General features: G+C 35.0%; 2 protein-coding genes across 6 annotated transcripts in view; one reads left to right on the forward strand and one right to left on the reverse strand.

Annotated features, from left to right (window-relative positions):
* The window catches only part of LOC123551487 (uncharacterized), an 84,903-nt gene extending 81,329 nt beyond the window's left edge, over nucleotides 1-3,574 (reverse strand). The window contains exon 1 of one of the 3 annotated variants that reach the window (XM_045340463.2): nucleotides 3,438-3,573. The gene's annotated coding sequence lies outside the window, so the exon portion shown is untranslated. Of the gene's footprint in view, nucleotides 1-3,437 lie in introns of all 3 variants that reach the window. The other 2 variants (XM_053540958.1, XM_053540955.1) reach the window with 2 other exon arrangements.
* Nucleotides 3,575-9,416: 5,842 nt separating this feature from the next.
* LOC123551489 (ATPase SWSAP1-like) lies at nucleotides 9,417-24,836 on the forward strand. 3 transcript variants are annotated; one of them, XM_045340464.2, is made up of 7 exons: nucleotides 9,417-9,563; nucleotides 15,290-15,435; nucleotides 16,378-16,536; nucleotides 20,960-21,074; nucleotides 22,473-22,549; nucleotides 23,208-23,302; nucleotides 23,700-24,836. In XM_045340464.2, the coding sequence occupies exons 2-7, from the start codon at nucleotides 15,293-15,295 to the stop codon at nucleotides 23,828-23,830; spliced, it is 720 nt and encodes a 239-aa protein (XP_045196399.2). In that variant the 5' UTR covers nucleotides 9,417-9,563; nucleotides 15,290-15,292; the 3' UTR covers nucleotides 23,831-24,836. The 3 variants fall into 3 exon arrangements, with proteins under 3 accessions (XP_045196399.2, XP_045196401.2, XP_053396939.1); XM_045340466.2 differs by having other exon boundaries at nucleotides 9,422-9,518; XM_053540964.1 differs by lacking the exon at nucleotides 9,417-9,563 and adding an exon at nucleotides 10,123-10,440.
* The last annotated feature ends 3,147 nt before the right edge of the window (nucleotides 24,837-27,983 follow it).

A 27,983-nucleotide genomic window follows, 5' to 3' on the forward strand; every position in this document is an offset into this window, starting at 1 on the left:
GGTTGCCGAAAAACTTTAACCTTAAGAATAACCAAAGTATAACACCTTGGCGGCCTTGACGTTGGATATAATGGGCCCAGCCCCTGCATATACTTCGTTTGTATGCTGGACAATGTTTATGTGAAGTTACAGTAAGATATAAGCAATAGTAACAAAGATATGACAGAAAAACAAAGGTTGCCGAAAAACTTTAACCTTAAGAATAACCCAAGTATAACACCTTGGTGGCCTTGACGTTGGGTATAATGGGCCCAGCCCCTGCATATACTTTGTTTGTATGCTGGACAATGTTTATGTGAAGTTACAGTAAGATATAAGCAATAGTAACAAAGATATGACAGAAAAACAAAGGTTGCCGAAAAACTTTAACCTTACAAACAACCTAAGTATAACACCTTGGTGACCTTGACCTTAAGTATAATAGGCCCAGCCCCTGCATATACTTTGTTTGTATGCTGGACAATGTTTATGTCAAGTTACAGTAAGATATATGCAATAGTAACAAAGATGACAGAAAAACAAAGGTTGCCGAAAAACTTTAACCAAGAAAGGTCACGCCGACGCCAGGGCGAGTAGAATAGCCCCCTTATCCTCCGAATAGTGGAGCTAAAAAGTTGTAAGTAGAACATAATTCTTGTAAATATCTTTATAACTGGCTCTAACTTAGACTGAAGCTATACTGAATATGAAATTATAACATAAAGTACTAATCAGTAATAGTGTTATTTCTAGAGCGACGCAGCGGGGCGCCCCGCCCTGCCCTTTTTTACTGCCGCCACGCTGCCCGTAAAATGTGCCCTCTTGCCTTTGATCTTATGCTAAATCCCGCCAATTTCCCTGTTGACATGCCTCGACGATTTTTTGATCAGCAAATTACGTCACGGCGAGTGCACACAGGTAATGAGAATCAGTGAAGTGTTAAAACAAATTGATAAAGAGTATGGATCCTGTGAAACGTCAAAAAAGCGTGCGTAAGAGGCCAGCTGATTACCGAGCACGTGAAAAGTGCCCTAGATTTCTTTGAGCAAAATTTAAATTAGACCGTCGTTTAGTATAACAAGTATATATCAATGCAGTTTGATTCTACTGTAATTTAAACTAGAAAATGCACACATTTTAATGATTATCGAAAGTAAAAGAAAGTTTAGAATGTCCGTTCACGAGTCTTATTACTCCCGATGTCGTATGCAATTTTTCCATATTTCCTTCAAAAAGCTGACAGTCGGTGTATTTTTTTATGATGAGAAACATCAAAATATGTGGAACTATCTCTGGTTTACCCTAGTGGGTCATTTAAACTGAGTAAAAACTAATTTCAGACAACATTCCGAAAGTGTACCAGTATCCGGATAGTATATTTTGGATATGCGATTTAGTAAACTTTAACCTTACTGTAATAGCACTTTTCTGTTAATGAAATATTGATGAAAGACCTGATAAATACAACAGGACTTTTGATAATTATCAGTTTACAATGTGACCTGAAACAGGCCTTTAACTATGTTGTTTACAACATGATCTTGATTTCAAGATTAAGCTTATATTAAGGCCCTCAACTATTTCACATTCATATGAATAAGTTGACATTCTTGGTGACATTTTTAAGGGAAAGGCTTGAATGGTTTAACCTAAACTATAAAGTAAGTAAAAAGCCTTTGTAAACTTTGTTACTGGTTTTGGGAAGATTTAGCACTTTATTCTGTGATACAAAGAAGTATAATAAAATTTATTTTTATAGCTCTTTGTGTGACATTTCTTTTAAGTGTGGAATAAAGATAAATGGAATACATGTTAACTATAGACATCTAGAAATGCAACTACTGCTATGGTAACTTTCACATCTAAAAGGGCACCCTGCCCCTTTCGGACAGCACCCTGCCCCTTTTTGACAGCACCCTGCCCTTTTTGAGCTCTAGAAATAACACTACAGTAATCTAGTCTAGCCATACTCCATTACTTGTTCAACCTATCATGATGGCTTAATTAATCTATCATGTGATATATTCTAGTTGCAATCTCTCTAACTGAACACCAACCAGTCAAAATCCCGAAGCATGGTGGATAGCTAACAAAGTTTCCCTGCTTTCCAACTAAAAAAATATATAATATTTTACTATATATCAGAAGGAAAAATAAATATTCTATTTAAATCATTTCAGATTTTAACAAAATTTCAAGTGATTTTTCTCCTCCCTACATGATAGCTTTGGTCATTTTACATTAAATACTACTTCACAACAAACATTCAAGGAACTTTTACTAAAAATCAAAAGAATAAGTTATACTCTTTTCAAAACAGCCAACCCAGCAAACGTGTAACCAACATTTTATCTTGGTTTGATTTTGGTCCTGACACCTGTGACGCCTTAACATATATCCACAACATCATAAACATTATAGATAATTAATGGTTTGATATTGGCCATAGACACTAGGGGTGTAGAACTACTAAGTGCCTGTGTAACATTTTTTCATCTTCATTGCATTGTCTAAGCTATAGTTTTTAAAAAAAGTCATCTCTCAATATCTTAAAAACACACAACTAAATGCATGTTTTTAAGCAAGTTAGAGAGGATTTTTTCTTTCAATCTAGCTCAAATAAATTTTACCACTGTTGTACGATTAGCGCCTACGTCGGGACATACACTGATGACAAAAAAAGGTCATATACAAGTTCGTAGCAGTTGGGGCTGGGGGTGGGGGAGGACAAGTGTTCCACACCCCAGGTGTCTGTGATATTAGCTGGTTTTACAACATTGTGCCGATGTAGCAGTATGACGTCTAAAACAATTTCATTTACAACCTAAATCCAACAGTCAAAACAACATCATATGCATTTTACTCACTATTGTAGACAAGCTTACTGCCGCTGAGTGGCTGCTTTTTAATTTCTGACTTTTGCAGCCACCGCACAGTTTGACCGTCACAATATAAAACAAACTGTATACGTCGGATTAGTTCAACTACTCACTATTGGTACTTTACATACATATCGATTAAGTTACTACAGGATATTTTTGATTATCATTGGATTACATTGGATTACATATGAAGAATAACAAAATAAAGAAACATTTAAACTGTATTTCAGTTCAATTTCTACAGTAATGAAAGTCAAATGCAATCATTTTCTACCTATCCTGACTCTATACCCAAAGCTCCACTATACACTAAATCACTGTACTTGTTACCTATTCATACAAACAACTAGAGCACAGGAATATGGACTATACATAGATAGGCCTATGTATGTCCCCGCAAATTAAACGCAATTCGTCATTTAACTGTAAGCCATCCGGAACTGTTGCATATCCAAATTTCACTCAACTCTTAAACGTCAGCAAATATTATCGACGTTATGAAACTGAACTAAAAGAGTCTAAGTATGGAATTCCATCGTTAATTACACTAAAATAATGAAGAATCATTAATATTACCCTTACTGTGCTTTGTCTATGTCCTTTTTCGAATGAGTGGAGTTGAGTCGAGTTGACCTTTCCCAATTAGCTAAATGAGGTCATCGCTATCCAATCGTACAATACTGTGGACCGGTCTAAGTCAAACAATACTGTGAAAAGTAATTTCTGATGTCATCTGATAAAACATTTATTGACTTATTTATCACTCATGTTACTGGTCAATAGTAAAAATAATTAGATGTACATGACTCGGGGACTTATCTTTGAAATGACAGGAAAGATGGCCATTTTCCAACAGCAATAAAATTCCAGCGACAAAAAGAATATGTTTAAAATGAATGGTTCCTACAACAGTGTTACAATACAATGGTATATCTATATATCATCATTTAAACAAATAAATATGTCATTAAGGTTACAACACACTACATGTAATTAGCTGTTCTTCTTTATTCTATAGATATAAAATTGACATAATTCCAATGGCTGCAGCACACATCAGGACCCATTTTAAATGTCTGTAACTTATGGGTTACCGGTAACTTATATTTTCTTGAAGAATATTGGCACTGCTGAATAAAAATCAAAAGAAAAGTGGGGGCAAGAAAAATATTTTCAGTCAAACACACAAACTGCAAAATCAGCTAAAAAATGAGACCCCAAATTGTAGTGGTGGTGTATGATCTATGAAAAAATCTGTCAGGTTATAATTTCATTAGGAAAATTCTAACTACATGTCAATCATAGATCTGTCATGTGATTTCAGCAAAAAGATGTAAAGAAAATAAGGAAAATAGCTCTCCAGAGAAAAATAATCTGAGGACTCTTTGAATCCGCCATTTTTCTATTTAGTGTTTATGTGCTTTAAAGCCAGTCAAAAATGTTGCGAGCTTGGTAGGATGAGCCAATCTGTTAATACCTTACAAAGATGCATACCCATGGATATTCTTTGTTATCTAAACTATTGATATATCAACGGTATTTACTTATATTCCCTATTTACAAATAATTATGATTGATTTAATAACCTGTGTACCTCACTCATTTTGTACGAGAAAATGATATTTTGTTCTGTCTAAGCATTCTACAAGTGTGTATTTCACAAACATTTTGTAACTTTTTGTGACGTTGGTGTGTTCAAATGTGTTTTATGTGGCATGAGGATTCCATCTACAGATAGTATCTGAGAGATAGATCAATCAATTTCCTATTTCGTATTAAAATTGCTTCATTGAACTGGAAGATGTATTTCCAATCCCGATTACTTGAACGTTTAGGACATCGAAATGTGTGGTACTGAGTCCGAGGAGTAATACTTAACAAATGAAATCAATTTATAGCATCTACATTGCTTCGAAGGTAATGGAACACTAAAATTTATAATGGAATCATGAAGGTAGACAAATTGTGACACCTACAATTCTTGTTTGATAATCAACAGTACAGCCAAATATCGTTGATGTTTCAATAATTTTGACATTATCGATTATTGACTTGAATCATACATTTACAATCTGACTCACCCTGTCAATGGCTTAGTGTTGAATAGTTGTTTCATTCAAGGTATCTTATCAGAAATGCAGTATATTGTTACGAACATATGATAGATACTTTTGTATTGTACCACTTTTGTAGTTCTAAATAATTATTTTTTTACATTAACTATTTCTCATTGTGAAGTTTTTGCTCATAGGAAATGGCAGTGATGTGCAATTTTATTTCGAAATATTACGGGTATATTTATCAGATTTGCTGGAGAGTGTAGCGTTGTTGAAGATTCAGTGAACATGGCAATATGGTATTAACACTCCTTCAGCAGGACTGCCACTATCATGTATACAATATATAAATATTTTACTAATTTTAAAATCGGAACTAAAATTTGGTTTTAAAATTTCAGATAAGAGGTAAACCTACATGTAGGTAGCTTTTAATAATATATTTATCTAACCTATAACTGAAATATAACATTTTGCCACCGCGCCTACAAAATTCTACGAAATGGACTTTTTTTATATAAATTGTAACTTTAATTTCAATAATATTGGTATTTTCAAAAATTGATGAATAGAAACCCACATGTTGATTACTAAGATAACATATATATCTCATTTATAACCTAAATACTTCAATTTGTCGCCACCGCGCCCTACGAAATGGACATTTCCTCGCCAAAACTTAATTCTACGAAATGGATATTTTTTCAAATAATGTCTTTAATGTGAAAGGTACCCGTATTTCCTTCAATAGATATTATACATAACATGTAAACCTACATGTTAATCACTTTTAATAATATATTTATTTAACTTATAGTCGAAATATTGCAATTTATTGCTACCACGCCTTACGAAATGCACTGTTTCTCACCAAAGAGTTATATTTTATACTTCTTTGTTCTCGCCAAACATCTATGCAATGGACATTTATTTTTTTACTTAATCGACATCGGTATTTTCTTCAATAGATAAGATAGACTAACCTACCTAATTTACTCAATACTGCCACAAATTGAAATATTTCGTGGATCAATGACCATTGCCAAAATATTTCTAAAGCAACTTCAACATAACACAACATAAAGTTAATATGATAAATCTTATGCATATAGCATATCAATTGTACAAAATGTTGCAGGCTCGGTTTGCTTGAGCCTGTTCATAGTGAAAATGCCTGCTACCGTCCATGCCTTCTAGCCCCGGGTTGAGCAGAACTCAACATTTACACATGCTACAAGTACAAAAAATAAATAAAATAATTTAAAGACATCCGCAGATGTATTCATATGGCGATGCACATGGAACTTTAAATGAAACACTAGCGTGTAATTCCATGAAAAGTGGCGTATGGTCCCCAGTTAAAATAAAGAGATACAATAACCAAAGCTATGAACGCGGGAGAATTGGAACCACCCAGGCCAAAATGTTCAAGCTGAGAAACTAAACACCAATAACACGACATAAAAGTTGTGCTGAACCGTCTGAGAAGATCGAAATATAACAGCCCTAATATCACAAAGCGCGGGGATATACACTGTCTTCTATATTAACGAGCATTACTATAGACAGGGCATTCCAAGGTAAAATGGAATTCATCTTAAATTGCTTTTATGATACACAATGTGCATAGACGTTCATTTCTATGTATAATCCTATATCTGCCCTGTTCTATTCCTAAACAGTGTGAAGACAAACGTAACTTTGTTAAAATGTGCCTATGTTTGCAATTTTCAATTAGTGATAGGTACTCAGATATTTGAAATGAGTTCTATCTTTGAACAACATCAGTGTAGGGCTATTGTTTAAGCCCTGTCGCCATTCAGCAACCTACATGTCTTTAATCCTATTTTTAAACATAACCATGAAATGTTTAAAGGGCAAGGAGAGCCTGATAATGTTATATGTAAGCCATCCTCAAGCCTTTCATAACGCTGAAAGAATTTTTAAAATCGGATAACTATTGAAAACGATATGGCAGTTTGAAATATAAGAAAATGGCTGATCATGCAGGCAGCCATTTCAGTGTGTTTAAGACGTCATTTATACACTTTTGAATTCTTTATTTAGCAAATAACCTTTTAAATAGATTAATTTTATATGTTTCTTGAATGTAAGATGTAAAAAAATGGTAATTTCTTTCATTATAGCTTGAAAAGGTAGTAAAATTGTTTGATAGAAATAAGTAAACATTTTCAGATATGTATCTTGAAATTGAATAAATCCGCCAATTTTTGTTGCCATGGAAACAAAATGACCGCCATTTTGATTAAATGTTTAAATGCTCATAATTTTCTCACTTTTAAGCCGATTTTGTAAATTCTTTCATTTCTTTAAATGATTAAAGAAATTCTAGCAGACGGAATTAACATAAGAACAACATTCCCTTTTTCGTTTAACTTTAACTGAGTCGGAGTCCATCCATTCTTCTCTGAAACCACTTTCATTCAACAACGTTTTAACTTTATAAAGCCATTTTTTAGTTCTGTATTCCGCCCCTTTTAGTAACAATCTATGCATATTTGAGATAATACAGTTTGTAAGGTCACTGTTAGAAAGTTTGAATCTGTACTTTATAGTCTTCCGTTTTCTGTGAATAATTGATGGAAGCATCCAAATTCTCCATATATGTCATGAGTGTTTGTGGTTGTCTTAACGTTCAGTATTCGCTTGATGAATTTACGGTGCACACTTTCCACCACTTCTGCCGACGATAAGCCTCATACTTCAAAACTACGTACAGCAGATGATGGATGTGACATATGAATCGAACAGGTTAAATTTAATATTCATCAACATAATATAATAGCCGTTATGAAAGGATACCAAATATTTAAACTGAAAATTATTGTTATCATTTCTGAGACAGTATCCATTCCTTACGAATGAGATGAGGAAGCCATTATACATTTTTGAAAGGAAACTATTCCTTATATGGTGCGTGTGAATTGTGTAGTTTTTTTTTGTTTGTTTTGAGATAATATTTTGATAACAATTTATCAGTTTTTAACAAAGCTTGTACAAGAACTTGTACATAATTATGAAATTATACACCTTATGTACATAATTTTAAACCAATGTTGATGTTTTACAAGTAGGTCAGACTGTATACATGTTTTCGTTATATATGACAAATAGCAAATTGCAAGAATATGTTCATTTCGTTGGACGCGGTCCTAAAAAAATCGGTATATTTCGGTTTCAAATATATATGATCAAAATGACCATCAGGTCCCGTGTTCACAAAACATTTTTCGGTCTCAGCTGAGTTTGATTCTGAAATTTTAATATCAATATTACTAGAACTTTAAGGTTAAATACGAAGTGAGACTGACCATCAATACTGAATAGCAACCTAAAAATAGTTCTTAAGTTAAAATTTACCAAAATTTACTCTAAAACATGTTATTTAAAAATAAATGACAAATAAAGTTTCATTATCAAATTCAGCTGAGACTGTTTTGTGAACACGGGGCCTGGCCGGTCCCATGTAAAATTCTTATCTATCACTTTTAGTTAAGAAAATACTTCAACTTCAACTTCAACTTCAACTATCTACTGCCGAACAATCGTCTAGCGATTATGACTGGCAGGCGCTGTCAGGAAGCAATGTTTTAGTAAAAATGTTACGTGCAAAATTAAAAAGATAAAAGACCCAAAGTATACAGTTTAAAATCAGTGGATTATAGTATTTAGAGAGACTGCGAGTCCAGCCCGCTGACAAATGTCTGCAAATTGGGACTGGACTGGATATATATTGGTAAACTGTTCCATAGTCTGATAGTCCTGGGGAAAAAGGAATTTGCATGGTACGACGTTTTGGACTGTGGAATTAAGTAATTTAAATTTCGTGTCTGTGTGAGATGATGATGGTCCACAGCCACTAATTCATTTCTTATCTTATAGAAAATAACCAGGGAGGAATGATTTCTTCTTTGTTCTAGGGTCTTCCAATTTAGTTCTGATAACATATCTGAGACGCTACTGGTATACTGATAGTCATTAAAACATAGCGGGCTGCAGATCTTTGTACCCTTTCTACTTTATGAATGAGATATTTTTGCCAGGGGTGCCAGACCGTGGAACAGTACTCGACCTGGGGGCGGACATAGGTTTTGTAGGCCATTTCTTTAACCTGTCTGTTGGTAGTCTTTACATTCCTTTTGATGAAGCGAAGGGTATTACTGCATGGCCTTGGATGTTATGTTATTTATGTGATTTGACCAGGTCAAGTTATTATTTAGGGTAACACCAAGATATTTTGCATGGTCAGTGGACTGAAGTTGGACATTATGTAGGGTGTAAGGATATATAACAGGATTTCTTCTACGATATATTCTAAGAACTTCACATTTATCGGGATTAAATTCCATTGACCATTCTTTTCCCCATTTTTCTAAACAGTAGAGGTCTTGCTGTAAGCTTTCTGCAGAGGATTTAGATTTGATGGTAAGGTAGACAGATACAGATGTCATTTATTAGTTTTGTCGTAATTATACAAGTAAAAGTCCATTTCGAGAGGTGGTGCCCTTTCGCACTGAATTGTACAGAACAATACGGTAGAAGCGAGATTTAACACATAGCGAGATCTTTAGACAAGGAGGTAATATTTTCGTGGGCAAATTTGGCGAAAAATCTGTCGGAATAGGTAGGCTGATATATGTTAAAATAACGCGTCTCTCGTTTGTTATTTCAGGCCGGGATCTAATATAGGAGCAGCTCAGTCAGCTGAGGTGTGACCTATACTGATCAAAATGTAGACTAAAATTAAAAATGCACGCAACGGCTAATATGAAATAAGGCAAAGCCTCAAAGCGAGCTCAAAGAAATCGGATTTAGCTAAAAATATTATGCATCATTTATTTGTCACAAAGAAACTATTCACTAGTCACAAGAATTCAGGAGAAACCTATTCACTTGAAAAAGTCTAATTTAGTGTCACCATACTGTAACAGTGAATATCATACGTTGCAAAATTTATGGAAGCCGGTATCAGGGTGACGTCAATACCGCGTTCCTGTTTCTTTCTGCTTATTACTGACATGTTTTCCATTTTCTGGCCGATGCTGATCTTTTAAATGAAAAATATTTTTTCAAACACTGGAAATCATTTTTTCATTATTGTTGAGTGATGAATATTTTTAGCAATGAATGAAGTTCTGTATTCATCCGGAAAGAAGTACTTCCTGTGAGCACCTATCTGCTAGGGTGCGCTTTTAAATTTCCGACGAAACTTTTCAAATCCACCACCAAGTGTGCAAGTATACTTGCGTTACCGTAAAGCTCGATTCTCGAGCAGGCCCTTTGGGCCTGCTCTTCGAGCTCGCTATAATACGTTCTGTCTGCAACACTTCGAATTCCATCCCAGACTCACCAGTTTCGACGCACATAACAAGCAACATGGCCGCACTTTTTCATTCAGTAACATGCGTGACTATTAGATGTTGCATGTGCACTAACCTTTTATGCACTGAATCATACCAATAACATCTTATTCTAAACAACTGACTGCCAGAAATCAAAAGGTAAACAACAACTAGTATGGTCGGCCATACTTTTTTCTAACCGATGTAACTCATTGCAGACTTGGACTTGGAGCGGTCTTCTGCGCATGCCCGAAAGTGTTTATCAGTTGTAGCGCACAGCAAAAATATGCATATTTTTGCATGTCTGCATGCATTTAGTGTACAATATGCATAAAATACTGATTAAAGGTTAGGCAGTGGCTAGAGAACTGGAATCGGTTCCCTAGACTGCGAACTTATTCATCCGGAACCGGTTCTCTAAGCAAAATACCGTTCATAGGCTAGGGAACCGGAATTTTATTTCTATGCATAATGCTGCCGAAATCCACATTGTTTCTTGGTAAGTGTCATGCATATTATTATCTTAATTAATTTTACTATTCCCTTGCATTTAACTGCGTTTACTGTCTCCAAAAGTGTACTCGCCGCATATATACTGTGTCTGCCGTATTGGAATGATATAAACTAGTACGAATAAATGCATGACCTATACTTCGCAGTTTTTAAATGTTATTAAATTTTGCTTTAAACTTTTACTATATTTAAATTATTTAAATATAAAATAATATTGGTTTGTATTTGCGTCATTACATGTTTATAGATGAACAAATTAATTTAATTGCCCTTAAAACTTCGTACAGATTTTTTAAATACTGGTTTGTAACACCTCGGCATTTCACGTCAATAATATGTAATCAATACTAATACAGAAATTATTTAATTTGTTTTAAATCGTTTCTTTATTGTCTTACACTTTTAAGTTTAAATTTCAAGTTTATTTCGGCTTTCGCATTCATTCGTACTAGTTTATATTTATCATTCCAATATGGCGGACAGTATGCGGCGAGTACACTTCTTGAGACACAGTAAACACAATAAATAACAGGGCATAGCTTGCTGAAATAGTAAATTAATTAACTTATTAAGATAAGAACATGCACATGATACTTACGAAAGAAACCAAAGTGAATTTCGCCAGTTATGCATAGAAATAAAATTCCGGTTCCCTAGCCTATGCACGTTACTTTGGCTAGAGAACCGGTTCCGGACGAATAAGTTTGCTGTCTAGGGAACCGATTCCGGTTCTCTAGCCACTGCCTAAAGGTTAGGGTTAATATCACCATGGTTACAAAATATAAACATTTATGATATTTTCATTCAAATTTAGTTAATCCGGTATGTACCGGAGTCTGTAATTTATACCGGTGCTCAAAGTCTGCATTGAGTCACAGTGTTTTTCTAACACACCTATTTCAACGCAACTTACATGATACTTGTTACGAAGCTTTTGATTGGCTTAAATATTTGTGCAGTCACTGTAAGTAATGTGCTACACCATAACTGTCATGGATGCTGCAATAAAACTTGACACAAAAGCAGATGCAAGTAGATAATCAATATTTAAGGCCAAAGATATAAATAAATCTGAGAACATTTAAACATTCATGAACATAAGGGGCTAAGAACATAAAAAATCACTCTGCTTTTTTATACACACTGTCTGATGTTTTTCTTTCATTTTTCTGGACTGCAGTGTTTACAGAGGAACTTGGCACATTTTGTTTTATACAAAACTTTAAATGAACCCAGTGTTCACAGCCTACTTGACAAGAGAAAAAAATGAAGTGTGTATGGTAATGATCACATTGATATATAATGCGTACACCTTCCAAAATAGTGTGACTACATATGTCACATGGCAGTGATGTGACCTTGATAGCACCAGTGTCGGCTGCAGACTTACAACAAAATTTCCAGTAACTTTTTTAATCTAAGCTTCCACAGGGACGTTTTTAAAATGGATGAAAATTAACATTAGTAGAAACATTAAAAATCATGTATAGGGTAAATGTAAGTTGATAAATATCTTCAAATCCTGATCTTTCCAAGTTTTTTATCGGTAAAATTAACCATGATGTTTTCTGTCATTACACCGAGTAGCTACATCATCGGAAACCCCAGGTTAATCGAGAACGAGGTCAAAACAAAAATGGCGTCGAAATAGGTGTGCGTAAAATTACGTGGTGCGACGACATTTGATGACACAGGGTTTTTTCGTTTTTTTTTTCTTAAGAAACTGAGGTCCTAGCTGTAGCCCTCCGGTGTTTAGGTAAAAACAAACCACTGGCAAACACAGGCAAAATAAAAGTGTTACTTCTCAAAACTTTTGGTTTGTTTATTATTTTGTTTCAGTTGGAACATATTTTTTAGTTTGTATGGATTGTACCCAACTAAGGCAACTTTTTAGCTCACCTATTACATAGTGAGCTTTTGTGATTAACCGTCGTCTGTCCATCCATAATTTCTTGTAAACACGAAGAGACCACATTTTGCAATCAATTTTAATCAAACTTGCACACAACTTGTATTAGCATAATATCTCGGTTCCTTTCAAAAACTGGCCAGATTCCTTCATGGGTTCCAGAGTTATGGCCCCTTAAAGTGTCAAAATTTGCTATTTTGGCTTTTGCAGCCATATAGAGGCTTCATTTATGGTTTGATTTGATACAAACTTGCAAAATATCTTCAACAACAATAAATTTGGATTCCATGATGAATCTGTCAGATTCAATCATAGGTTCCGGATTTATGGCCCGATTGACACCTGAAAGAGCCAAAATTTGTTAATTTTTACCTTGTGAACACGATAGAAGTAACATTTATATTTGATTTTAACCACACTTACATACAACTTAAGTCACAATAAGATCTCGGTACCTTTTGAAAACCAACTAGATTTATATTGATTCCATTATGGGTTCTAGAACTACTACCACTGAAAGGGGCAGAATTTTCTATTTCTAATTTTCAGCCATTTATACTTTGATTTGATACAAAATTGCACAAAATGATTATCTTGATGAACTTGCACAAAATTATTATCTTGATGATCTCTAGGTCTGGATCGAAACTGGGTCATGTTGGGTCAAAAACTAGGTCATCAGGTCAAATCAAAGGAAAAGCTTGTTAACAACCTAGAGGCCACATTTATGACTTGTCTTCATGAAACTTGGTCAGAATGTTTATCTTGATGATTTCTAGGCCAAGTTTGAAACTGGGTCATATGGGGTCAAAAACTAGGTCTCCCGGTAAAATTAAAGGAAAAGCTTGTGAACACTCTTGAGGCCACATTTATGATCCTATCTTCATGAAACTTGGTCAGAATGTTTATCTTGATGATTCCTAGGCCAATTCGAAACTGGGTCATATGGGGTCAAAAACTAGGTCACCCGGTTAAATCAAAGGAAAAAGCTTGTTAACACTCTTGTTCATTTGATGTGCATGAAACTTGGTCAGAATGTTTGTCTGCATGAAATATCGATCAGAAGAATTGTTATCTGGGTCATGTGGGGTCATAAAATAATTCACCAGGTCAAATCAAAGAATAAGCTTGTTTATACCCTAGGGTACACATTTTTAATTCTGTCTTCATAAAACTTGGTCAGAATGTTTGTTATCATGAAGGCTGGGATTATTTCAAATCTGGGTTATGTAAGATCAAAAACTAGGTCTTTAGGTCTAATCAAAGGAAAAGCTTGTATACACTCTAGAGTGCACTTTTTTGCTCCAGTCTTCCTAAAACTTTGTTGGAATGTTTTCATGAAATTTTGGACAAGTTCCAATCTGGGTCATTTGGGGTAAAGAACTAGGTCCAGTGATTTTTTTTGCCCTTTTGGGAAAAGGTCTGGTACTGGATAAATTGGGAAAAATAGTGGGGTTTTTACTCAGATTAGGAATTTTTATAGTTAATTAATAACATCATTTAGAATGCTTCTTCCTTTAATTCCATGTAAATAGCATCAAACAAACTGTTTAAATGGTTAAATCATGGTGACTGTCAATGTAACTAAGTTTTCTTTCTGCAATCATCAAAATGCAAACTTTATTTGGTCATTTGGGGAATTTTTAGATGATAATTGGGAAAAAAGATTGCATTTTTCAATTGGGAAAAGGTCCTTTTAGGGGTACTTTATAAAGAAGGAAAAAAATCGCTGAGGTCACTAGGTGAAATTTAAGAAAATGCTTGTTTTATACACTCAAGAGGCCACGTTTTTTAGTCCAATCTTAATGAAAATTGGTCAGAATATTTGTCTCCATGAAATCACTAGGTAAAACATGTTCACACTGTTTTGGTGTGTTACTCAGGTGAGTGACCTAGGGCCATCTTGGCTGTCTTGTTTATCATGTACCCACATTTACTGAAGTATGTGAGTACATGTACCCACTTTGCAAAAAGTCGATGGGAATGCTGGTCAAACCTTGAAACAAGTTGTTCTTCCTCAGCTCATTCCTTGGAAACAAGTTTACTGTCAGATTGTTCAACTTCATTTTCCTCCCTGGAAACAAGTTCTACTGCAGATACAGATGCGAGGAAATTTTTTAGTGTGTGACTCAAACATCCTTTTTATGTTGTTAATATCTAAAATAAACAACAATTTCTGTAAAAAGTGCACTAATTTTTCCCTGCACTAAAGGCCTGGGCCCCTTCCCCAGGTCCTGAAAAAGCCCTGTTTGATATGTCGTTAAACATCTTCCGCACAATATTATTGTCTCATAGAACATCTTCTTACTTATGCTATTCAAAAAGCATGTAATGTGTTTACGAATATTTATTAAACTAAATGCTTTTATAAATGTAGTATCAATATGTAAGAACCTTCACTTTACACATTCTATAATTTAGTTTAGCAGTAACAGTTTAATCTGTACGTCATTATTAAATTGCCAAATAAGCCTAGTAAAAGAATTAGATTGATTCTGACATCTCTTGAAGAATTTGAAAATGGAGCAGTGTGTAGTGATTGTATAATAAAACATTATTATGTTTTCTGTTACTTTTTATTTATAGGTGATGACTGGTCTACTATATTCCCTTCCCCTAACATCTCCATGGTTACAGACTGAGAATGTTGAAGATCAGTCTAAGCTTACAAATTGTTTGAAGCTCTTAAGTCAGGAACATTGTCCATTGGTTTTTCTTGGGGATGAAAACTGGTAAGTTTCAAAATAATTCAAGTCCTATTGTTACTTTGAAAACAAAAATCTAGATAAGCACTTTCATTTCAATATTATTGTATATTAAACCAATCAATCAGGTGCCAAATTCATCCTCTACTTGTACAGACACAGGGCGATCTGACAGCGGGACAGTGGGAGAGAAAGCGCTCAGAACAGAGAGAAATCATTTAGATATAGCCTATAATAGGTTCTTTAATGTGCCTGGTGTATAGCGCCAGTACACGCAAAGCTGTTTTTCCAGGGAAGAAACAGTACTGGCCTCTTAGTTATGTGGGAGACACTCGAGAGCATCTCAATAAACAGAGTATATTTGTTAAATCATTGTGAAGTCAGAGCACTTTTGAGATTAGAATCTTGATTACTGCATTATGTCCTATTGGTTTAGTAATGATTTTCATGAAACATTGACTATAGAAGAAAACAATTCTTTCTAAAATACAGGAACCTGATTGTCAAAATGAATAAGTGAAGGTCAATTGTGGTAGTGGAACACCTGACTAAACACCGTGTTCATAAATGCAGTGAGTTTTCAATGGTCAGGAACATTGAAATCACTGTGTTCATGTAAGGGACCATCATATTCAGCAGATTTGCTCCAGAGCAATCATACAGTTACTTGGTATTGTATGAAATATAACGCAAAAACCCACTTACCAGACAAAAAACCTCCAGTGAGCACATGTACTTCCGGTTCAAAACTCCGCCTTTTTGTTACAGCCTAATGTTTAGAGCATACATTGCTGCATGCTTCCTCTGAGTATGTTCAAGGGTGATTTTACTAAGCTAAAGCTTTTTTCACGAATCCAGTTAAATAATATTAACTTAAGACATTGTGTGAGACCATCCTAAAAGAACGTATGCTAATTAAACAATACTTCTGTGATATTTGTAGTAATTTGCAATATTTTATCATTTCAGTGGTAAGACAGTGTTACTGTTTCAAGCAGCAGTTGCGTATGCCAGTCAAGATTACCATGTGACCTACATCAGTCGCAGTCCACTTACTCAGATGCCATTATCTGTCCATGGGATGACGAGACCTGAGACTGCTGGTTTACTCAAAACTCTAACATTCATGTAAGATGGAATTGTTGATACAATTAACAAAATTGCATTTAGATTTTCCTGTAATGTTTTTCCCTTCTCAAATTGACAGTGATTTTTTTATTTTTTTTTTCAAAACAACTGTGGCTTTCTGGATGGGAAAATACAGCATGATATAGGCCAAAAAGGGGAAATTAAAATTTGAAACCTAGTTACTAGATTTTCATGATTTCAGGCAAAGTTCTAATTTGCAAGAACTGATATCAATGTCCTTACGAATTTGGCATCTGATGAGAAGTAAACATAGTGTGACATAATTATCAGTTGATTACAGCTTGATTACAGAATTGTAAATTTGAAGTAACATGGGAGTAATTGGAGTTGAAAAATATATATAATATATAAACTTTTTATAAAGTTATTCACTATGCATATTATTGAACATTATCTTTGAATTCCAAGGGGAATGTCTATATATAAGAAACTTTGAAATCTTCTCTGAGTCTGAATCCATAATAGCTAGAGCCTTGATATTTGTCATGTGATATCAGGGTTTGACTTTACCGTAATTGTTCAAATTATTGCCCTAGGGTCAAAAATGGCCACACCCCTGGGTGTGATATGTATATACTATATCCTTATATATAAGAAACTTTGAAAACTCTGAATCCATAATAACTTGAGCCTTGATATTTGGTGTGTGATATCAGGGTTTGACTGTCTACCTTAATTGTTCAAATTATTGCCCTAGGTTCAAAAATGGCCATGCCCATGTGTGTGACATGTATATAATATAGGCTAATATAGAACTAAGAAGAAACTTTGAATATATTCTTCTCTGAATCCATAATAGCTAGAGTGAATGGTTTAGGGTCAATAGCGCTCTTGTTTTTCGAGTTATGCCTCTGTTTTGGACTTTAAAATAATATTCTGTTAAGCACTTTTAATGGCCATGTGTCATACAATGTTGACAACATTCTTGTTTGTTGATTTGTGACTGCCCAAAAGTCAGTTTTAAATAAAATTTGTTGGGATAACTTCTGTACTATAGTGGGATTTGAATGGAAAATTCAGGGGGATGATTAGTAGTAAGCCTAGTTGCATTTAATAATTGAATAATTTTTCACTGAGTTATGGCCCTGTGCTTTTTATACATAAACTCTGCATGACAATAATTCTTCTCTGATTTCATAATAGCTAGAGTGAACGCTTTAGGGTCAGTGCTCTTGTTCTTGGAGTTATGCCTCTGTTTTTGACTTTAAAATTGTATTCTATCAAGCACTTTTAATGGGCATGTGTCATACAATGTTGACATCATTCTTGTTTCTTGATTTGCCAGTTTTGAATAAAATTTGTTGGGATAACTTACATACTATAGTGGGATTTGAATGGAAACTTCAGGGGGATGATTAGTAGTAAGTCTGATTGCATTTAACTATTGAATAATTTTTTAGTTATGGGTCTTTGATTTTTAGCTTGACTATTCAAAGAATAAGTAGAGCTATCCTACTCACCACGGCGGCGTGGGCGTCACACCTTGGTTAAGTTTTTTGGTACCAGTCCACATTTTGACAAAGTCTTTTGAGATAAAGCTTTGAAACTTTCAACACTTGTTTACCATCACCATGTCCAGTTAAAGGCAAGAGTAAACAACTCCATCAAGGATTTTGGCCGAATTATGGCCCCTTTTGACTTAGAAATCTTGGTTAAATTTTTCGTACCAGTTCATATTTTGTGTAAAGTGTTTGACATATGGCTTTGAAACTTTTATCACTTCTTCAGTATAATAGTCTCTATCTGTAGGCAAGAGTATATATCTCTGTCAACTATTTTGGCTGAATTATGGCCCTTTTTGGACTTGGAAATTGGTTCTGTTTTCGTACAAGTCCACGTTTTGTCAAAACTATTTGACATATGGCTTTTAAACTTTGAACACTTACTTATCATCATGATTTCCATCTGTAGGCAAGAGCACATAACTCTAACAACTATTTTGGCTGAATTATGGCCCTTTTTGGACTTGGAAATTGGTTCTGTTTTCGTACAAGTCCACGTTTTGTCAAAACTATTTGACATATGGCTTTTAAACTTTGAACACTTACTTATCATCTGATGATCATGATTTCCATCTGTAGGCAAGAGCACATAACTCTAACAACTATTTTGGCTGAATTATGGCCCTTTTTGGACTTTGAAATTGATTCAGTTTTCCTACAAGTCAGTGTTTTGGCTTTGAAACTTTGAACACTTGTTTATCAACATGATTTTCATCTGTACATAACTCTGTCAACTATTTTGGCTGAATTATGGCCCTTTCTTGACTTGGAAATCTGTTAAATGTTTCATACCAGTCCATATTTTGCCTAACCTGTTTGTCATATGGCTTTGAAACTTAGACCACTTGTTTACCATCACAGTCTACATTATGTAGGCAAGACTTCATAACTAGGCCAAGGACTTGAACTCATTTTAGCCCTTTTTAGCTCATCTGATTTTTTGAAAAAAAGTGATGAGTTATTGTCATCACTTGAGCGGTTGTCGGCGTCGGCGTTGCCTGGTTAAGTTTTATGTTTAGGTCAGCTTTTCTTCTAAACTATCAAAGCTATTGCTTTGAAACTTGGAATACTTGTTCACCATCATAAGCTGACCCTGTATAGCAAGAAACATAACTCCATCTTGCTTTTTGCAAGATTTATGGCCCCTTTTGTACTTAGAAAATATCAGATTTCTTGGTTAAGTTTTATGTTTAGGTCAACTTTTCTCCTAAACTACCAAAGCTATTGCTTTGAAACTTGGAATACTTGTTCACCATCATAAGCAGACCCTGTACATCAAGAAACATAACTCCATCTTGCTTTTTGCAAGATTTATTGCCCCTTTTGGACTTAGAAAATCAGTTTTCTTGGTTAAGTTTTATGTTTAGGTCAGCTTTTATCCTAAACTATCAAAGCTATTGCTTTAAAACTTGCAACACTTGTTCACCATCATAAGTTGACCCAGTACAGCAAGAAACATAACTCCATCCTGCTTTTTGCAAGATTTATGGCCCCTTTTGGACTTAGAAAATATCAGATTTCTTGTTAAGTTTTATGTTTAGGTCAGCTTTTATCCTAAACTATCAAAGCTATTGCTTTAAAACTTGCAACACTTGTTCACCATCATAAGTTGACCCTGTACAGCAAGAAACATAACTCCATCCTGCTTTTTGCAAGATTTATGGCCCCTTTTGGACTTAGAAAATATCAGATTTCTTGGTTAAGTTTATGTTTAGGTCAACTTTTTCTCTTAAACTATCAAAGCTATTGCTTTGAAACTTGCAACACTTGTTGACCATCATAAGCTGACCCTGTACAGCAAGCAACATAACTCCATCCTGCTTTTTGCAATAATTATTGCCCCTTTTGGACTTAGAAAATCATTTTCTTGGTTGAGTATTATGTTTAAGTCAACTTTTCTCATAAACTGTCAAAGCTGTTGCTTTAAAACTTGCAACAGTTTTTCACCATCATAAGTGGACACTGAACATCAAGAAACATAACTCTATCCTGCTTTTTGCAAGAATGATGGCCCTTTTTAGACTTAGAAAATCATGGGTAGGACAATATTTCTATCACACAAAAAAAATCAGATGAGCGTCAGCACCCGCAAGGCGGTGCTCTTGTTTGACATAGAAATGAGTTAAGTTTCTCGTACTATTCCATATTTTGTCTGAAATGTTTGATATATGACTTTGAAAGTTTGAACACTTCATTACCATCATGGTCACACATTGCCATTTAGTGCAAGTCTTATCCAAAGCCACAAATGCAGGAACATTGTTTGTCTAATCTATTTTTTTTTTTTGTCTGAAAATCTGTGGTAATATCTTGTCCCTCAAGTGCGGGAGGTTTTGGGTTCGATCCCTGGCCGCGTCATACCATAGACGTAAAAAATGGTACAAGTAGCTTCCTCGCTTGGCGCTCCGCATTAAGAGGATAGAACTAGGACAGGTCAGCCCGGTGTCAGTATAATGTGACTGGGTGGGGTATCATGTCATGTGTCTATGGCGTGATATTCCAGTGAGGCAGCACTATAAAGTTGGGCATTGTGCTCACTGCTACAAGTAGACACTGTCGTTCATATGACTGAGAAATTGTTGTTAAACCCGAACACACATAAAATATCTTGACCCCATTCTTCCATCAATTCTGCGAATAGTCGAGCGTGCTGTCATCCGACAGCTCTTGTTATACCTAAACTCTGTGTGACCCCATTCATAATTTTAGTTTATCGTTACATATCTATAAATGTATTAACTTTATTGTACTTACTTATACCGTTTTCTAATAAATTACTTCTTTTTCAGGAAGACATATACCTACCTTGTTTGTTTCAATTTTTCAGCTTTAATTGATGTGTTTATTACTTATGAAAAACATGGTGAGATCAACATATTGAAGATAGTGTTTAATTTTAGGTATATGAATAAAGTACAAAACCTGATAGAATATTGTGCTGCTATTCACTCCAAGTCTCTTGTACCTGATATGGTGATTGTTGATGACCTAGAATATTATCTGCAACAGTCTGTGGTAAGGTTTCTTCTATTGCTGTATTGCAAGGACAGTCAGCAGACTGTCATATATAAATGTTTGACATTTTCAGCTTATTGTTTTGACCTCATAACAGTTCTAATATTTGTCATATCTGCTTTAGTATTGAGATCATTTCTATTAGAACCTTAAAGAAATTTAGGACTAAACATCAAAACAAGTTTTAAAATAAGGCATTTTAGGGCAGTTCTGCAGTTAGAATGTAATAAATTTAAAACTGATGATATGACATAATTTTTACGCCCCCCTCTCTTTTGAAGAAGAAATTGTTTTTCTCATTTTTTTGTCAGTCAGTCTGTAGACCATTTGGTTTCTTGTCAGTGACTAAAGAATTTGGCCTATGGTAGTAAAACTTTATATATTTATTGCCTTTGGTCACTAGATGATCCCTGTAATTCTGGGGGTCAGGCTGTCATGGTCACAATGACCTTGAGACTGAAAATAGTTTCTGCTCAATAACTAAAGAATACAGTCATCATAGGATGATTGCCTACAGTCAGTACATGACCTGTATTATTTTAATGGGCTACTTTGTCATAGACTGAAATCAGTTTCCACTTAATACATAAAAAATACTTCTGCCTACTGCTTTTTAATTTCATAGAATGATTGCATGTGTTTAACAGATGACCCCTAATGTTTTAGGGCAAATAGATCAACCGTCAAGGTTTCAGTGATCTTTAAACTGAAAGTGATTTCTATCAATATCTTGAGCACTTTTGGGCATATGGCCGTCAGATTTGATGAGATGATTGCCTATTGTTCAACAAAAAAATCCGTAAAAAATTATTGTACCATCTCAATAGCCTATTGGTAGAATAGTGTCTGGGTTGCATCCTCAGCCTCGTTTTACCAAAGATGTGAAAAATGGTACCAGTAACTTCCTTGTTTGGCACTCAGCATTAAAAGAGAAACTTCTCTTCTCTCATACCATCATAGATTCCATCAGGAATGAGGTGTCTAGAGTGATTAATACCAGTTGTAAAACTTGCTTCACAGTTGACCTAAAATAAATCGGTATAAACAGAAATTAGTCCTGCAGGACTGTTAATGGTTTCACAGAAGTGTTCTTGAATGTCTGGAACATGAGCAGACTGTTATAATCAGTCAAATGATACAAGATTGCAATGTTAGAATGTAAGAAATTTAAGTCTTGGTTCCTATCCACTATGAATGGTCTGGGACTACTGGAAAATTTTATGGGGATGTTCAAACTTACATCAGTGGAATATGCGGGTAGTCAGAAGTCTGTGTTTCAGTCTAGTTGTAATACATTGTGTGTTTTTGTAGTGGTAAATGATTTCAGATCAATTGTTTTTGGAATGGCTGTGGTAATTTTGCATTTACATATAAACACGATGTATTGTGCTCTTCCAGGATCCTAGCCCAGAGGTTGGATGTGCGAGACTGTGTGCAATACTTGAAGATACGTTATCATACATTCAGTCAAAGAGGTAAAAAATTAATATTTTGAACAAGTTTAGTATGCTTATACAAAGGCACTCAGTAGTGAACTGGACATACCAAGTTTGCTTTGATAGGCCGTGTACATAGCAATGGTTTAGTGTATTGCTGGTCACAGGTTTATAGCCTGTCACATAACTTCTGGTCACAGGTTTATAGCCTGTCACATAACTGCTGGTCACAGGTTTATAGCCTGTCACATAACTGCTGGTCACAGGTTTATAGCCTGTCAACTGTCGATCACAGGTTTTTAAAGAACTTGAATATGATTATTCATATTTAATGTATTTGTAATTTTGCCAGCACTGCTGTTTGCAGTGTATTGAGCTATTGAATGCCCAAAGCATAATCTACTTACCACTAGTTTCAGATTTTTTGACAAAGTCGTTAAGTTTACCAACTGAAAATAGAAAATTGTTTACAGGGATCTAGAAATGATCTCTTTAATTGTTCTTTGGATATAGACAAATTTGACATAAGCTTGTGATAGTACATAGAAGTAAAGAAAGATGACAATGTGAATTCATTGTACTTGGTACTATCTTAGTTTTCTTCATGTCCAAGTTTGCTATAGGTGAGCACCAGATATAGAAGTAGTTAGGAGCAGTATAGCTGAACTAATCAATTATTGACTGTTGTTATTTACAGTGGAGCTGGGATGATGATGTTAGGATGCCGCAGAAAACAGCAATATGTTGACCACACCTTAAAACAGTTCAAATTGGCTGTAGCAGATATAACAAGTAACATTTTTTTTCTCTACACAGTTTAATGGCCTTAATTCAATATTATATCATCTGATTTTAGGGGGAGAGATGTTGCTTTTGTTCAAGTTGTCATTACGTCTGCCTGTCCTTCGCACAGAATACAACTCTCAGTCTGTTTTAATGAAGCTGTAAGGGGACACATTTGCCTTTTACAAAAATTAGTTGGTACTAAGTTTCCAAGTATTTTTGAAAAAAACATACTGTTGATCAGATAGCAATGGAATATCTTTTGTTATTAATTTTCATACCTGCCATGACCCATAATCTACAACAAATTTCTCAAAGTAATAAGTCATGCTACAGAACAGGAATAGTGCGTTTATAATTGTCCACAACCTACCTTCTTTAATCGTGTTTTTTGTATTCTTTGCAGCTGAAAATTTTCAAGAGAAGTTGTACAACTTAAATCTGCAGGGAAGGACGGCATCATTGAATCTGATGTACCAGATACAAGGTTCTGGTTTATTTGTGAAGTGTGCAACAGCAGGATGTCACGATACTTGAAAGAGTCATGGTCTTCAGGGCCAAGTCTTCATGGCTGCTAGAATACTTCAGGATTTAAAGGGAATTGTGGGGTATAAGATGGAAGAATACGTTTGGATAGGGTTATGTTTTGGTGTTTAAGAGGGAAAAATGTGATGGGTATGGTGATATTTGTACACTAAAGCATGACTAAGGCAGTGGGAAAATTTGCTTAAGAGCCCAGTCATCTTGATCAGAATAGAACCGTTACTGAATAAAATCTGAAAGAAAGATCAGTATGGTGGTCTAAAATCTACATAAATTAAGTCTTAAATGGGTGATGGACTTTTCCACCAAGACCCATGGTTTAGGACTGTAACTGGACTAGATGTAACAGATAGACTTTACCACCAGGATCACGTGGATTAGAACTGTAACTGGACTGGATGTAACTGATAGAATTTACCACTAGGATCACATGGATTAGAACTGTAACTGGACTGGATGTAACTGATAGACTTTACTACCAGGATCACATGGATTAGAACTGTAACTGGACTGGATGTAACTGATAGACCTTTCCACTAGGATCACATGGATTAGAACTGTAACTGGACTAGATGTAACTGATAGAAATTATCACCAGGATCACATGGATTAGAACTGTAACTGGACTGGATGTAACTGATAGAATTTATCATCAGGATCACATGGATAAGTACTGTAACTGAATTGGATGTAACTGATAGAATTTATCACCAGGATCACATGGATTAGTACTGTAACTGAATTGGATGTAACTGATAGAATTTGCCACCAGGAACACACGGATTAGTACTGTAACTGAATTGGATGTAACTCAAAGAATTTACAACCAGGAACACATGGATTAGTAATGTAACTGGACTGGATGTGACTAATAGACTTTTCCACTAGGATCACATTGATTAGTAATGAAGCTCAACTTAAAACAGTCACAGTGAAATAAGTTTAGTATGTAAGCTTCCAGATACAGATGTATTATTAAAGAATCCTATTATATAATTGATTTTATGAAGGGTGAATTTATTAGAAGCACTTATAAAGCTTACTAGCACTGTAAGGATCTGTGATGTCATTGATAAGGGTCTGCTTTCAGAAAACAGCAGAAGTCTGTATATGAAAGTGTAAGTCAGTGATTTTACAAAATATATTTCTGCTGGGAACACAGCCCTACCCTTTGAATTGGGAATTTTCGCGTCGTTTTCCACAAAATTGGGAAAAAGTACAAAATGAATAATTAATTTTGCAAGAGTTTAACTTCTTAAAATGGTCTTTATTTCATTTTAATACCACATTCTGTCTCTATGGATATCAGAAGTATTTAAAATTGGCTATTCAGAAGACTTTTGAGCACTTTTTGCTTTTCATAGGGTTAGGGTTAGGGTTAGGTTAGGGTTAGGGTTGTGCTTTAAAGTGGTGCACTGTGATTCAGTATACTTTTTTATTCTTATGAAAAGTGTTGAAAACCTGGTTCCGTGGCATTGCCGCGTTTCTTGTATTATATAACACCCCAATTGTCTGGATTTTTCATATCATAATTTGATCTATTGTTTTTACGGCTCCTTAATTTGATCGCCATTTTTGTCCATGGCACGCTTTCCAATATAATTTATTTTAAAATCTGGAATATTCCATTTATAGACAGGCACGTTTCGATGTCGATACAAAATGTCTGAACTGCACTTTGAGAACTTTGTTGTAAATTGTCTTTGAGAAGTGTAAATTAAATAATAAGCCGTTGATTAAATTTATGATGCTGAAGCACCTGTAAACAAAGAAAGAAAGACTTTGTTTCAGTGGCTGGTGAAGACGACGGGAAAAATAACGAGGTTGGGTGACCGTTCATGAATGCTATAGACTGGAATAGATTCTGTAAACATTGAAAACTAATTAAAGTAAATGGTTACGATTTCATATAAACAATGTTTACTTAGTAAACTTTAACTTGCCATTGAGTGAAACACCCCCTCCACTACTGGTCCATGAAAACGTGTCAGCAAAGCAAGGACAAGTTTACCGAGATGTGGGTAATCTTTAGATACTTTCCCCAACCATCTGTCTGCTCTTTCACCTGGGGTGTAACTGGGCAGTATAGGGTCAGCAACATAATAAATAATTATCTAAGTATTTCACTCTCAAACTTGTCTTGATTTTTACAGTGCACATTAATTACAAGAAGAGGCAGTTGTTTAAGGCGGGATAGAGCTATACTGTGTTTTCTTGCCGTTAGATCCACAGCTGCCTCGAGAAGTTGGTTGCCATTCTTCTATAGTACTCATCCACAAGCCTCATATCCTGCTTTCAGAACAGTCTTAATGGCAATCTTGTAAGACTTTGAAACTACCAAATTCCAAATTTAACAGTTGTCTCCCATAAACATTAACTAGCATGGAAGGTGAAACTGTAATTTACCTAAAACAATCATCCGTGGTTGTTTGCCAGTTTTGGAAATGAACTGTTGCTTCAGGAACAGTCAAAAAAATCCTCAGTAGTGTAATTTGTTTATCATTCAATGTATGCAGCATTGACTCCTATGTCTGATATAGCATTAAGGTCTACTTCAGCTGCTGCAAAACACCAACATAAACTCAAAACAAAAGAAATGTTCTTAGCTTTGCTCGAAACAGCTGTTCTCATTCCCTACTTTTTCTTTCCCTCCTATCAACAGTCACGATTTTTTTTTTGAAACAACAGTTTTGATTGCATACATTATCTGCTGACTTTCTCTGGAAAGACCCTTCCTATGGATAATTTATGGAGTCTGTGTCTTCTTTGCAGGTATGATGAATAAAAAACCCAAGTATGCAAACATTGAATCAAGAGCCAAATTGTAGGCAGATAGAAATCTATGAGCAAGAAATCTCTTGGGCATTGCGAATGCAATGTTAAGTATCAAACAAATCTCACTTGGCTGATCTCTCAGGTCAGTGGACCAATGAAAGTCTGTATGTATATCTTTAAACAACCTTTCCAGCCATCCTTCAAAGGGCATACAAAATGCCTTGGCAGCATTGTGTGTATGATGAACTGAATCCCCAGCTATTTCCAACAGGTGTGGTGCTTTGAGTACTGTATTTTTTTCTCTAAATCAGATTTATGTCCCCCCACATTCAACAGGAATCAGTTAACATTGAAACAAGATAGTACCATGGAAGCTTATGCCTACTGAAACCTATTGAATCCCTTTCAACACACTCTTACTGTCTGTTTTTATGACATCAAAAGAATCCAAATGGGCAGTGTCTATCTCCTTCAAGTTTTCTTCATAGTAGAATGACACATGAAGGAAAACAACCTTCTTCAGTCTCTTTGATATACTCTCATCAATGTTCATTGAAAAGTATGTCGTAACGAATGGACCAACACCATTAAATAATTGTAGAAATCTAGTAAAAGTACACCAAAGTCCTGTTTACACTGCAATTAAATTGTTAATATCAAATACATGTATATGTATATCACCGATTAGACATCTGGTGATTCTGGACACTGTAAAGCCAATATGGAAATTTTACTTGTATTTTCCGTTCAATCCAGGACTAGAGGACGTTGACAGTGTTGTTGCTCACTCATTTACTGTCAAAGAACTGTCTAACCAAGACAGCTATTTTCAATCTAAGCATGCATTTTTTAGCTCACCTGTCACATAGTGACAAGGTGAGCTTTTGTGATCACCCGTCGTCAGTCCGTGCGTCCGTCCGTCAACAATTTCTTGTCTGCACGATAGTGGTTTCATTTATGATTTTTTTTAAACCAAACTTGCACACAACTTGTATCACCGTAAGATCTCGGTTCCTGTCTTGAACTGGCCAGATCCCATTATGGGTTCCAGAGTTATGGCCCTTGAAAGGGCCAAAATTAGCTATTTTGACCTTGTCTGCACAATAACAGCTTTATTTATGATTTGATTTTTACCAAACTGGCACACAACTTGTATCACAATAAGATCTTGGTTGCTTTCTTGAACTGGCCAGTTTCCATTATGGGTTCCAGAGTTATGGCCACTGAAAGGGCCAGAATTAGCTATTTTGACCTTGTCTGCACAATAGCAGCTTCATTTATGATTTTATTTTAACCAAACTTGCACACAACTTGTATCACTATAAGATCTTAGTTCCTTTCTTGAACTGGCGAGATCCCATAATGGGTTCCA

The sequence above is a fragment of the Mercenaria mercenaria genome, chromosome 4 (genome assembly GCF_021730395.1).
Source record: "Mercenaria mercenaria strain notata chromosome 4, MADL_Memer_1, whole genome shotgun sequence".
NCBI classification, from domain to species: domain Eukaryota; kingdom Metazoa; phylum Mollusca; class Bivalvia; order Venerida; family Veneridae; genus Mercenaria; species Mercenaria mercenaria.

What these genes read in the sequence shown, in the direction of transcription:
- LOC123551489 (XM_045340464.2), top strand. Translation starts at nt 15,293, where the DNA reads ATGACTGGTCTACTATATTCCCTTCCCCTAACATCTCCATGGTTACAG. An exon ending in CTCAAAACTCTAACATTCAT is followed by an intron (nt 16,537 to 20,959) that starts GTAAGATGGAAT and finishes GTTTAATTTTAG; the next exon opens with GTATATGAATAAAGTACAAA. An exon ending in TCATACATTCAGTCAAAGAG is followed by an intron (nt 22,550 to 23,207) that starts GTAAAAAATTAA and finishes TGTTATTTACAG; the next exon opens with TGGAGCTGGGATGATGATGT.